This window comes from Vidua macroura, chromosome 8 (assembly GCF_024509145.1).
Source record: "Vidua macroura isolate BioBank_ID:100142 chromosome 8, ASM2450914v1, whole genome shotgun sequence".
Taxonomy (NCBI): Eukaryota; Metazoa; Chordata; class Aves; order Passeriformes; family Viduidae; genus Vidua; species Vidua macroura.
The window spans coordinates 17,724,574-17,738,910 of record NC_071578.1 but is presented as its reverse complement, the minus strand read 5'-3'; the positions used below and the strand labels follow the sequence as shown (position 1 = coordinate 17,738,910).

At 34.7% G+C, this 14,337-nt stretch overlaps 1 protein-coding gene across 2 annotated transcripts in view; it reads right to left on the bottom strand.

The window, feature by feature from the left end:
- ERCC6 (ERCC excision repair 6, chromatin remodeling factor) overlaps positions 1-14,337 on the bottom strand; it is a 44,463-nt gene that overhangs the window by 15,650 nt on the left and 14,476 nt on the right. For both annotated transcript variants that reach the window (XM_053983884.1, XM_053983883.1), the window contains 3 exons: positions 13,391-13,516; positions 9,522-9,680; positions 5,219-5,354 (listed from right to left, as the gene is read on the bottom strand). In XM_053983884.1, the coding sequence (XP_053839859.1) occupies positions 5,219-5,354; positions 9,522-9,680; positions 13,391-13,516 (421 nt within the window). The remainder of the gene's footprint in view (positions 1-5,218; positions 5,355-9,521; positions 9,681-13,390; positions 13,517-14,337) is intronic.

Below are 14,337 nucleotides of genomic sequence, written 5' to 3'. Positions count from 1 at the left end.
ATAAACAAGGATTTATGCTGACAATGAAGAAACAGAACAACACAATTTTATCAACTCACACTACAGCACTTACTAAATCTCATTTTACTGCATTGGGTACCTTTTCAAGGTTGTCTTCACTTTAAGTCCAGTTCTTGGGATAATTCTAAATATTTTAAAACATGCTAACAGATCTAATATTGGATACAAAGTCTTGAGGTTGTGGTATTTTATAATTTAAGCTATTTTACAATATTATATATATAAAATATATATCTATATATATATATATAATATATATATAAAAATATAGATTTTATTTCTTTAATCCACAGTTTTCTTGTTTAATTAGATTAAGGCACGTCTAAATTTCATTTTTTCTCTGGAAATACACTTCAATGAAATATTTCAGGTCATGCACTGTTACACTAAGTTAAAAAAAGTGTGCTTGAGAGAGACAAATCCTACTAATGCCAGATTACACAACAGTTACCTATTTTTGAAATTCTGCACTTGGGCCTTTATCTGATGCTAATGAATAGAGGAACATATGAGTACATTGAGTAATTATGAACTTGCGTTTTTGTTCAGCACAGTACTTCAGGCCTTTACAGTTCAGGGACAGTATTTTCTCCCAACCTGGGGTGATAAATTGATGGTGTTGCCTTGTCTTCACTGGAGCACATGAGATGTACAAAGATTGGAAGAATTTTGGCAAGCACCATTTTTTACAGCTAAAAGGTTCATGATTTATTCTAAGGACATATCTCTAAGCAAATGTTTTTTTTTCCTGTTGGTACCTCAATGTACCTACAAGTTTGTATCTGAAGGTACAAAAACAGAACCATTTTTTGGACTGATGCTTACAGAAATAAGATTTCTTTTTTTTTTTTTTTATAGTCTTTTAAAAATATTTAAGAGGACCTGAAATCTGAACTCTTATGTATTATGTATTAAAAATGGTAATTTTCTTAGACAGAAATGTGTATGTTAAAACTGAACTTAAAGACATAGACTAGTGATAACTACAAAATTCAAGAAACATTCAGATATCTTTGAGGCAAGTGTGAAGTCAGAGATAGTATCTAGTCACTTATCCAATCATATATAATTTGTGAATCAAAAGTGCATTCTTCAGCAGGCTTATCACCATCTCATAACCAACCATGAGGCCTGGGCACCCATAAATTCAACATATAAAACCTCTTTATTATTTCCCTGCCCCAACAAAAAACCCTAAATGGCACCATGAAGAGGCTTCAAAAGAACACATTATAATGTTTAATAATTTAAAAGTTGCAATAAAAAGAGCTAAAACACTTATTACATATTTAACAAGAATGCTACTTCTTGGAGCAGGATACTAATTTTATCTGAGTTTGGTCCTTAACTCAGAAATAGAGCCTTTGGCTAAAACACAGGTTCCATATGCAGTCATGCCAGTAACTGTAACCTCTGAAATTGACTTTTTTACATGTAGACTATGTACTCTACTGTGAGGCTAGAAGGTCTAAAATTTTCTATATGTAAAGTCATCTTTAAGTCGATGGTTTCACAGCTGCAAGCATCGTGAACTTAACAATTACTTTCTAGGGCTGCATTGTGTGTCCTGCATTTGACAGAAAAAGGGAACGCAAAGTTACACATTTACAAACAGTATGTGACTAACATCAGAAGGAATTGTTAACCTCAGTGATACATCTTCTAAAGATGAAGAAATTAAAAGTTCAGCTTTGAACTTAAAAAATACAGCCTCCTTCCATACATCATATGTAAAACAAGATAACCGAAGTTCATGTTACCTCTTATATTCTATGATTTCCAAATGCTTGTGTGTCAACAGAAGTTTTAAAACAACAGGACAAGCTCTCTGCTGAGAAGGCTTTTTTCCAACACTATTAAAATTTTTTCTCCTTACCTTCTGTTCTATACCATAAATAAAAAGCATTTGTGATACACTACATTAGATTTACTTCTTTTTATTCTCTCAGGCCTAGAGGTCTCAGAGCACTTGATGTTTACAGATCAGATTTGAGTGCAAACCATAGTAGGAGCTTAATAGCGTAAGACAGCACCACAGGACATTTAGCCACAAGTGCTATACCTTGTTCAAACTGAAAGCTGACTTCATAGGGGAAGATTACTACTTACATCTGGTTCCACCTACTGCTCCAACTTAAGCACATTTATCATCCTAGAAGAGCTAAATAATCTTCTGTAATCACAAATAATAATAATTTTAAAAAAGAGCAAATTTTACATTTCATCCAAATGCCTTAAACAAGCTCAAAAGTCTTGGAAACCCCTCCCACTTGCTACTGTGTCTTCCTTCCATCATCTAAAATACCAATCTGCCTTCCCTTGTATCTATAAGGGAAGACCTTATAGACCTTATAGCTGAAGACCTTTAGTCTTCAAGGGGCGAAATGGGAAATTTATACTTCCCTCCTTTACTGTCAAAATTTTCTACTATTGCTATTCTAGAAAAAGAATAATGTATGTCTCTTTTGACACTTCATATATGCTAAAAACTCCGCAAATATTATAGCAGTGAGATGTCCCAATGACTGAGCTGAAACAGGTTGACAAAATTTGCAGCCAATCTGGTGCTCACAATTCAGACTGTTATTTCATACTACTATTGTGAAAATCCTATAGCTGCTTGCAAAGAAAACCAAAACAGACTGGTAAAAAGGTAAAAATCAGAGAGCCTTTCACTTACCACGTTGCTCAAAGTCCATCTGTAACACTAAAGAAGTGTCACTAACTGAACAGATGTGGGAAGTACTGCCTAGAATCAATTTATGATGAAACAATCAGAACAGATGTCTTCCTACTCTTCACTGTCAAGTGAAATGCTTCTGTGAGCAACTTTGAAGAACTGGGAGACAGGCTTTTGCATCAATGCTTGTGCATCTTAGAAGGTACACCAGAAAATGCCTATTCATAAAACCATATGATTTCACCAATGCTGAAAGATTTAGTATTTGCTAAGATTTCAGGATTCCTGACAATGATATGGGAAAAATTACATAAATGCATCTCACCTAAAACATCAACTTAAATTTTATCAAGTGAAACTTCAGCTGTTGTGTGTTTCTTCTAGGAAATACTGTCTTGCCTTATGGGACCTCTGTCATTGCTTAACCCTTTTTCTCCAAAATTCTCATCCAATAGTTTTACAATTAATCTTTGCCCTTACAAATCACCTATGCCTCTTTCACAGACTTGTAGAGAACAAGCTGCAATACTGGGTTTTACCACAACCTGCTGGCCAACCACTACAAGATAAGGTAGTCCTCAAAATCCACTACGATCTTCACTGTCTGATGTTCATTTAGTCTGGAGGACAATAATGTTCCTCCACTGGTTCAGAAAATTGTAACCTCTTCAGAGGCTGAAATGACTTTTCTCACTCCAAAGCTGATAACAAAGTTCAGTTTCCCAATTCTCTCCTGGAGCTGTCCAACACAAAACTCTTCTCATTTACTTTATCATAAACTAGGATACACAAATAGAACAGGTGAATCCTGGAATTGTCAGTTAATTCCAAACAAGCTTGTGCCACATTGAGACTACAGGTGAACAGGGAGTTGGCTTTTGGCTAAGTAAAATTAATCTCAAAGAACTTATGCAGTCTAACCACTCTTTTTGTATTTATTTAACTTACTTATTCTCTTATGTCTTATGCCAGAGCTTAAGGGCAGAATGGTCCCTGGATGAGTATTACAAAGTTAAGATATGCAAAAGTGGTCTTCTGCAATGCCATAGATTATCAGCAGATGGAATTGTTCTAAGACCAGAACTAAAGAATTCATAATGTATTTTGAAAAGAAAATCCTAGGCAGGAGTAAATCACCTGTCCTGTATTTTATGTGATATATTTTCAGTGCACAAGTGTTACTTATGCTAATTTATTAGTAACAAACTTTTACTGCAGGTATAGAGGGAAGTAAAACAGAAAAGTTGCGTTTTTTCCTTACTTTAGCTTGCTCTTTTCTGATTAAGAGGCATCTAGGAAAAAAATGTGCATGTGGTTAAGACCTTCTCAGTGACAACTGTGCACACTATTGCAGCTCTTAGAAGATGAGGCATTAGGTTCAGTTCTCTAAATCTGCTCAAAAGTGCTTACATCTTTAATTTTTAGTTGTTGAATATGCATTTGAAGGATGACAGTGGGAAGGTGAAATCTTGAAAACCTTACCATTCCTGCACATGGAAAAATTTGAGTCAGTCTGTCAAGTCCATTAATTAAGAAATAGCTAAAAATAAGCGCACATGATTTAATCTAGGAAGACATGCAACCATGTTATTGAGGTCAACGATTTTTAGGGCTTGAAAACACACCAAGTTAACTGAACAACAGGAAGCTATTAGCACATTAGAGTGTGCTACTCCTTTTTTGCTATGTACTGTAACTGCATCAATTACTTCAGAATACGTTTAATCAAGTGCAATTAAGCCCCATATAATCTTAATGTTATTACAAGAAATTCAATAAATATTTAAAGAGAAATTTAAAAATGCTTTGCTGAATCCTGAAAACTCATTTAAACATCTGAAATGTAAGGTTAGGGGAAAACAAAAATCTAAGTTTTCCTTGTTTTGTTCCTGCAAGGTACCAAAGTTTCAAACTTTAGACAAGTCAGGCTTTCCAACTTAAGAAACAGACTAAGAACAGGCATATGAAGAGACTGTCAAAGAAAACTGAAAGACAGATAGGACACTCCTTGAAACAATGTAAACGAACAAAGTTACTTTGTCATTAAAGAAAATGAGACTGAGTGATACCAACTGACAGCAACCAACTGCAGAGAAATTACCCATGCAAAACGCATTAGATATCAGATCAATGACACAGTGATGCAAAGAAATGCAAGAAGAGAATTCACAGGTGTTATAAGCGTTTATCTGGTGTACAAGCAGTCTAGTCAAATTCCTAGCATGGACTACAGCACAAGGAAAACTCAAACAAAAAACCTGTTACTATGTTTAATTGGTTCAGGCAATACAAGTCATCATCATAATAAACATGTATTCTATGTCAACCCTCTTTTAGTCCAGTTTACTATGAAATCTGTACAAGACAATGAACTTTTTGTTCTTTTAATACATTCAGAGAAAGGGCACAAGAAGCCCTTTCCTACACAGAAGCATTAAGCAATAGGGGACTTTTTTTTTTTGCTAGCGACAAAAAAAAAAAGGCCTCAAGAATTACGAAATGGATGCCAATCATTACCTTACTCTTTGTATAAGAACCAGTTTCATGAAGCACAGCAACTCTAAATGGAGGCCACCAAGTGTGGAATTCTTTTACCCACTGATGCAACACAGTAGCTGGACAAACAATCACTGTTGGACCCAATCCCTGGTACCTAAAATAGAGTATTCAAGGAAAAAAAAACCTTAATGTGAAATAAATAAATTAAGTGGCTCATTAAAATACACACATATTAAAATGACATACTTTATAGTTTAAGTGGAATATGAGAGCTCTGGAAATTAATTGGCAATTTGTTTTCCTGGAAGTCTGTTTTTTAAAGGAAGATGAAGAGGGTACTGCTAAAAGAATCCACTCATTGAACAGTTAATGGATGCATCTATCAAGCTAAACAGGAATAGAAAAGCTCCAAACAATAAGGCATAAGGGAACTTCCTCCTGTGATATTACAAATCAGGTTTTAGTGACTGCTGTTTCTATAAGCGAAAAGAAATCATTAACAAGCAATTATTTTATTACTTCTATTATACGGAATGTGTAGCTGGAGTCTCACAAATGAACTTACACACAGGTGTTCTGCTTCATGTTGGTAATATACTGTACTCTCATCACCATAGTTTATTGATAAAACAAGGACTCTAAAGTGGCAGACTGTATCATCCATGGATGTTGAGATCTGAGCTTGCCTCAAACTGTCTCATAAGTTTCTTATTTGTAATTATATTGCTTTTTTGAGAATTACTAAAGCAGTCTGAAACAAAGTCTTCCTGTATATGAAGTTCAGAGCTGCTCTTAAGGTTAAGAAGGGAAAAATTCCTTGCACACCAGCCAAATAAAAAATACTACAACCACAAATAAATATCAACAATCCTGTAAGAAATATATTAAGTAGTGGTTACTAGCAGTTATTTTTCAAATATATTTGTTCTTCAAAAAATGGAAAAAAATTACTCTCTGGAAACAAAGGCAATCACTCCAGGTATCATACACTGATCTGTGTCTATGTACTATCCAAGTGACACAAAATAAACAATGCAAAAGATGACAGTATACCTTCAAGATCACACACTGATAGCAATAAAGGATTTCTCAGACACCAGCAACATCCTGCTTAAAAAAAAGAACCCAAACCCCTTAACATCTTCAGAAACTGCTGATATGAAGAAATAATACTCTTTATCAAAAGCTTATACATATGCAGAACAACAACCTGGACATTGCTTATTATGAACAAACACTATAACACAACCTTACATGGTCTAATTAAAAAACTCCCTGCAATCCAAAGGGAAGTAAGAACTTGGAGACATGAAAAATAACTTCAACTATGCTACCAACCCAAATAATCACTACTACTGCTCTTAAAAATACCTACTGCAAAAAAGCCAACTTTCCCAGAACATACTAGTTTCTCACTTTTCATGGGTAGTAACAAAATACATCTGTTTATTCCCCTGGTCTGTATTCACACAAGCTCACATGTAAGGTTTATCCAGATTTCCCCCCCCCTCAGCTTACACAAAGTGTTCACACCTCCTTGGATCAATTTTCAGAAACTCCACTCCCTCTCTACTTGGCTGTGTGAAAACTCTTCTGTGTCTAGTTTGACTCTACCCACTTTCCACTAGCCAACATTTTATCATTCTCCTGAGAGCTTTTATTTATTTATATAAAAGAATCATCTAGCTTCTTCCAGTCTGAGCTGTTCCATAAAACAAAACAAATCATATACTTCTGCTTGCTACACTTAGGAGGCATCATTCATTCTCCTAATCACTGCAAGACTGCAAGATCTGCTCTGCTGCCTATCCAATTTATATTTGCTTTCCTTGAACAAAGGTGACACTTAAAACATTCAAAACCAAAGTCTTACTAGTGTCTTGTACCAAGATAATAACACTGCCCTGTTCCTACTCCAAATATATTGCCATATTGCATTCTGTCCCTTTTTCACAGCTGCATTGTACTAATAGCTTATGGTCAGTGTCATATTTGGGCAATATATCCAAATCTCTTTCTTCTTCTGTTGCCTCTGGTTTATAAAGCCCAAATCCACAAGTATCTTTTATTTGTTGTTATTTAATTGGATGCAACTGGAATTGCATATAAGTTCTAATTCCTGCAACTTACTACCAAGAAAAAGCAAACTGTATTAATGCTATATTTATAATCTTTAAACACTCAAAAAGTTAGCACAGGAAAACACGTTTCATTATAACAGAATGTTTCCAAGGTCTGGCAAATCATAGTTTCAAGCTGAAACACAATGTTTCAGTAATTCATTATTTCATTATTATTATACATAATTTCATTATTATTATATTATATAATTCATAATTTATGAATTATTTATTTAATAATTATATATTTAATAATTATATATAAATAATATAAATAATATAAATAATAATATTTAATAATTATATATTTAATAATAATTTATTTTAAGAATTATATATTATTATATTATATAATTCATAATTTCAATAATTAAGCCATAGTGAAAATAAGAGAACGGGGCAGCAAGAGCAACACACTTTTTCTGGGGCAATGGATTTTTATTTACCTAAGCACCATGGAAATTAATCTCTGCCACTCAAAGTAGAGATTGAGCTGTTTATGTTTATGTCTCAGTATCCTGAAGAGCATAGATGGGTAAACAACCAGTGTATAAACTTTCTGTCAGTTTCTCATCTGATGTTTCAAAGAAATGAAGGCAAGTCTGTAGTGAAAGGTTCTTGTTACACACCAAGGTAAGGAAACCCAAGCTAGGCTGGAAGACACTGACAGTGCTGAGGGTACAGCTTTGTCCCCTCTTAGTGCTGGCTTTGCAGAGAGGCTGCCCAGGAAGTCTCCTGCCTGTCAGACTACACTCTTTCAAGAAGAAACAAGTTAACCAGTACTACTGATAACCACTATTACTGCCTTCTCAGCCCAGGGGAGGAAAACACTCGACTATGAAAGATGAAGTTGTTTAGACTGTGCACCTTACAGCATCACACACACAAAATCAGAGCAAGCTTCACCAATATATAAAACCTTGTTTCCTCCCATGGAATCACTGTCACGATGGACTCAATGACAGGCACCAGCCAAAACATGAAACTTATTAACTTAAAAATTATCTTACATGCACAAAGAGCACTGCAATTTAGACGGGCAAATCAATTTAGGCCTTTTCATACTTTTACTGTAGTTTTGCACTATTTAACAGTGTCAAAGAGATGTCCCTCAAGGATTTCTATCAACTCAGTGGTCTCCCAAGTGGGGTAGGGAATATAAAATAATCTGTACAATAGCATCCTTAACCAGCCAGCCATACTAAAGTAAATCAGCTGGCCTGAGTGAAGGACCTATGGGGTTTATTTTAAGACTATAGTAGGAAGCAACCAGAGAGAAAACAGGGATATTTTCTCTTTAAAGCATTATTTTACAATTCATGTACAAACTAAACATAACTTAAATGTGCCTCTATATAAAGGTAATTATTTTTGTTTAGTACAGTACTATGATAGTTGCTAAATTTCATGTAGCTATTTACATCAGGTAAATAGGTCAACAGAAATAGAAAAAATCAAGTACTATTCATGTGTGTGTTTGCAAATCTGAGGACGCAAACAAGTATCTTGCCAGTAATTCCACCTACAAAGAAGAAATTTTAAAGCATTGTTCAGTAACAAAAAAAACCCCATAAAATACCTTATTAGAAAGACCAGTCATACTAGCATATGTTTTGAAAAGCAGCAACAGCAAAAAAACAAAAACAGATGGAAATTCCTCTGCATAAGTTACTGGTTTTACTCTTACTACTAATTTTTGGCATGAATAATTCCCTGCCCATCAAAAACTCTAACTTTCATTGCAAATCAGCTTGCTACTTCCTGTAAAACATTTACCTGGTGGCTTGCCAGAACAAATATTTTAATGTAAAATTTAATAAATGGAACTAAAGGTATTACATCTAATTTAAAATTCCATATTGTGTAAACTATTGATATTAATGTAATTGAGTTTGTAAACAATCCATTTGTGGAAGGTAACCTTAGACACTGTATTGACCCAAAATATCTAGCGTGGCTCATCTGCAAAATGAAGCATCAATGCCTGGAATTCATTAAAAGTGTTACATGTTTAATTTTTCCTGCCCTACAGCTCCATTGTCTCGTAAAATTTTTCCTTTGATGTCCCCCACTAAAAGAATTAAAGGAATATTGTAATTGAAATGTCATTAATAATTCACAGGACCCTCCTCCACCAGTAATACATCTGATGAAATATTAATTGAGCTCCACAGACTGACAGTCTGCAGAGAAGCACTTGCCTGTAATTTGAACCACGAGTCCTCATATTGCTGTAGCTCAGACCTGCCAAGAAGGCAATTATCTGAATGGTCTTGCCCAATCCCATCTCATCTCCCAGAATTCCTCCTGCCTGCTGGCAGTGCAATTCCCAAAGCCACCTAACACCTGTCTGCTGGTACCTAAAACAAGGAAAAAGAAGATGGCAAATGTTTGATAATACAGATCATAACAGAAAGTACTCATGAATTAATCATTTGGCAAGGTTCTCATACCAGTTACTGTAACATGCTGGATGTGTGTTTTACATGAGTGCTGTATTTACTAGGTCATACATTTTTGATGCACTCAGACATTACATGTGACTTTCATCCTTTATGCAACACTAAAACATTTCTAATTAAACTGGCAGTCATTGTAATTAGAGGGTATTTTATTTAATATATATTTTAAGTGCTAAAAGCAACTTTCAAAGTTACTCCTATGAAGCATTATCTTTTCAGATAAGACAACACGCAAGGGTCTAGTAAATATTATTTGGAACATACTCCTTGAACTGAAGGAAAAGGTTGACTTGTAAGGGGTACAGATTTCATACTCTACTACAAAAAATGATCCCATCTGCCAAATCATTTTAAACATAAATTTCTTTAATAACATTTAGCCTCTTTCAATGAAGAAAAAAACCAAGGCTAAGCAATAGAAACTACTGCAGTGCAGGGGATACAGCAGAGCCGTATGTGAGAGCATCAGGTCAGTTTCTGCTCCCAGTTCTTCACTGCAAATTGTACAAACAACAATGTAAAATACATTCCACTTAAAAGAAGCGGACTAGAAAGCAAGATTTATGGCAGCAAGCTAAAAAGGTTAAGACAAGATGCTGGGCTGTGAATCACTTTAGGACATACATTTTTATAGTGATGTGAAATAGTGAGACCAGTATATATCAGGAATAAGATACCATGTGTGGGGGTTAAATTGAAAGCAAAAGAAATAAATGAAAAACCATACCTTTAAATCACATTAAAAAAGAATCAAATGTTTCAGCACCTCAGTGCCTTGTAACTTACAGGAAAAAAAAAAGATTACTGATAATTATCTTGATGGCATGCATTTCTGGAGTGCAGAGCACAGCAAAGAACAAACCACTTTTTTAAAATAGGGGTCATTCATTTTAGGTGATTTCTTGTGTGCATTTCAAAATCCTGCTTCTATCCTTGAACAAATAATATTTAGGACTACTGACAGCTAATGACACTAGTGTCTACAGAGTACTATTAAAAATCAATTTGTGATGAGTTTGGTATGGATTTAGAGAATGCTAAATGGAGACAAACAAATGGCTTGAGTAGTTAAAAAAAGATGATCAAAGAACACATCTAATGGTTCAGACATCACACTATCTGCTGGTGTCTCAAAAGCATTATGCCACGAAGCCCTTAAGAAACCCTTTTATTAGAAATTAATTCACCTTAAAATGCAGCAATCTATAAAACAACTATGAAATGGCTTGCAGAATTAGCTATAATTGGATTAAGATGCTATCTTTACTACATTTTATGAAGACAAAATATCTTCTGACAAACATTAAAGAATTGAAGACAACCCTAAATCCAGTCAGAAGGTGCTCTCCCAGACAAATGTTCAGCATGTCTCTTCAGAAGACAACCATTCAATAACTTCCTAATATAAATTTGTATTATTTTTTAGGATTACATAAAGAGCTTTAAAATTAGATGAATTTATAAGCATATTTCTCCCTCTCCTTCCTTCTCCTGAGAAAGTTTCACAGTAGATAATTAAGCTTGTGAAAAATTCTGTCCCATGGATGTAAAAACATGAAAGATGCAGGTGCTGTCTTTGTATGATTATATAAACATGGAATGTAACTATTCAAAAGTTAAAGGAACACACCCTCCTCAATTTTTGTGGTTATATGGAAAGATAATTAAATCTTTTCAACTTTACACTTTTATTGCACCAATTTTTATGGTGTTTTGGGATTTTTATTTTTTTTTTTTTAATTTAAAAAATATTCTGGAAGTAAATAAAAGTGCTGCTGGCCTTCCAAAATAGTTACATTCTATTGTATTTCACATGAGGAATCATGCTTGATGATCCTTCAAAATGCTTTGATCCTTCAAAATTCACCACAGCAGATACCCAAGTTCAGCTGCATTGTTGCAGAGACAAAATTGTGTTTCAGATGTATCAGGGAAATCACACACTGGAAGCAAACAGTGATGGAAGCTGTTTTCCTTTTCATAGAGAGAGCGTTCTTGCAAGCTTAGTGCAGATGGAATAAGGCAATGTTTGCAGGTCTGCTCAGTTTTGTTCCACAGCAGCATCAATGTTATTCCTGCTCAATGTTTAGCAAAGCAGACAAGTGTGCATGGAAGAAACAGACCTTTAACAGGCCTACCAAAGAAAAAACCTGAGGGTCTCCTATTTCCAGCATGAGCTAACTTCTTTGGAATTTAACTATGCAGGAAGATCACTTGAAGTACATGCTATACACATCCTTGGGTCAATATACTTCCCTGTTTTGTACTAAACTTGCTCAGAACTCCACAATTTAATGCCTATTGACTATGGGCTTTCCTACACTGGAGATTTCAGCATTTAAGTTACAAGTCAGACAAATCATTCATCGCAATTGATCTTTCTAACCACTTAAGAAGTTCTGCCAACTGACTCATGCTTGCAGGGATACCCTTCATTAGTGAGGCTTGCATCTTCAAGATTAATTTTTAGCGACTGCTCTATTTCATTTCCCTTCGGGTTGCTCAGACCACACATCCGTCCTCAAGATGAATACTTGCGCAGTACCTTCACATAAACAACTGGAGACCACATATTGGCTCGGTATGGTCCCAGCAACCAAGTCATTAATTCAATCCCATTTCAGAGCTAGAGCTTTCCTTCTGAGGACTACAGGACAACAGTAATAATTTCTCTGAGGTCAACACTAAGTGGTTCTCTTGGAAGGGATACCACACACACCCATTATAAACCAGGGCTTTCTACTACTATAAGATTTCAAGAGAGTTTGCTTTCAAAAGAAGAGAAGATTATCCTGCTGTGTGAAATGCTGCCAACAAAACTGAATTCAAGCCCATTATGCATGAAATTTAAGGGAGAGATTATGGCTAAAATTAACTGGTTAGCTGCTAACTTGTAGTTTTGGTTTTTTTTTTTTTTTTTTGAGATGAACTTGAAAGCATCACTGGGCACTGTGTTTTAAAAAACCGAAACAGAAAATACTTATGTTGAAATCTGTAATTAAGCATTAAGTAACTAAACAATGAGTTGTAGAGTGTTTTCCATCTAGTAGAGGAATTAAGGAATTATAATATGAATTACAAATAGTTACTTTGAAAAGAGTTTTAGTAGTTACTTAAAAGAAAAAATTCTCCATATTTTTTACTGGCAGAAAATTTCACTCCACTCAATCAGAGAAACACCATATTTCTTGTTTTCTTTTATCACATCTTGCCATCATCTTATATTTCAAAGTAAAATTACTCTACCACTCCATACCTGAATTAGGAGCAAGCATATATCAATAAAGGAATGCATTTATACAAACAGACAAGGGAAGCTTCTCAATTCATAGTTTAGCTAATACACATTTACAATACTCACATCAGCCAGTTATCACCTTCACATAATTACATTTTGTGCTTACAGTAAGTTTATTTCTTTGAAGTTTGATCCTGAAATCTTTTTTAAAGAAAGAATCCTGCTGAAACAATTGAAGCAAAAGTTGAGGCATCATTCACTGTAGTAAAAGTTACAGCAAAGGTCATCTGGAACTCACCATGACTATTACGGCTAATATTATTAACAACATACAGTGGCATCATATTGAAATAAAGCACACAATACATACTTAAAAAGCTTTTTGAAGAGAAATCCTGGTACTTTGAAACCCTCTTCAAATTCAACATCACTTTCTTCAGAAAGTTCCTCAGCTGTTTGATGTTCTTTATCCTTCAAACGTTCTTTTTGCCACTTCCTAGAGTAACACAAGGAATCAACATTCAGTTATAGCATAGAAAAGATTCTGCATGAAAATGACACTGAATTTTGATCAAGTAAAAAACCCCAAAAAAATCACATGCTCTGATGTAATTATTTAAAATAGCAATCCTTTGGAGGAGAGAATTATGCAAGTAAATGCTTGAAATGTCTGATATATTAAGGTATATTATAAAAGGTACATGTTTTACAGCTAGGTACAATTTTCTGATTTTCTATAGACAAAAATACTAATATAAGGGAATCAACAGCTAATAGCACCAAAAAGCCTGGCAACTTTAAACTCCTAAATCTCCCTCCCCTTAAGCCCCCCTCCACCAAGAAAATGATAAAGTTTAGGTGTTTCAAAGCTATTTTATTAATTTAATCGAACACTTAAATTTAACTTCCTTCCTGTAGAGAAAAGTGAAGCAGTGTATAATCTTATAGAGAAGACTCAGTTGGAAACATGCTCTAAATCTGTAACGCAGTCATTATTAAGAGAATGAGTTTTATGAGGTTTTGGAATTACAGTGTGATTTGTGGTTTGCAGCCTCAACTTATTTGGACTCCAGGCAGCTTAGAGAATTACCTTCCTGTCTCATAATTCCCCCACTGCTGAGAAAGTACCAAAGGATCTTCAAAATTCCCATGAAATGATGAACTTGGGTTTCAGTGACCCAAACCCATCTGTCTCTAATGGTAAAGTGTACTCTAGCTGGCTATGTACTACTCAACCAACAGCACTTCACTGACAATTTGGCGTTTACTGGAATTCTCTCCTAAAGTGCCATTTACTGCAGGCACACTGAATGTGGT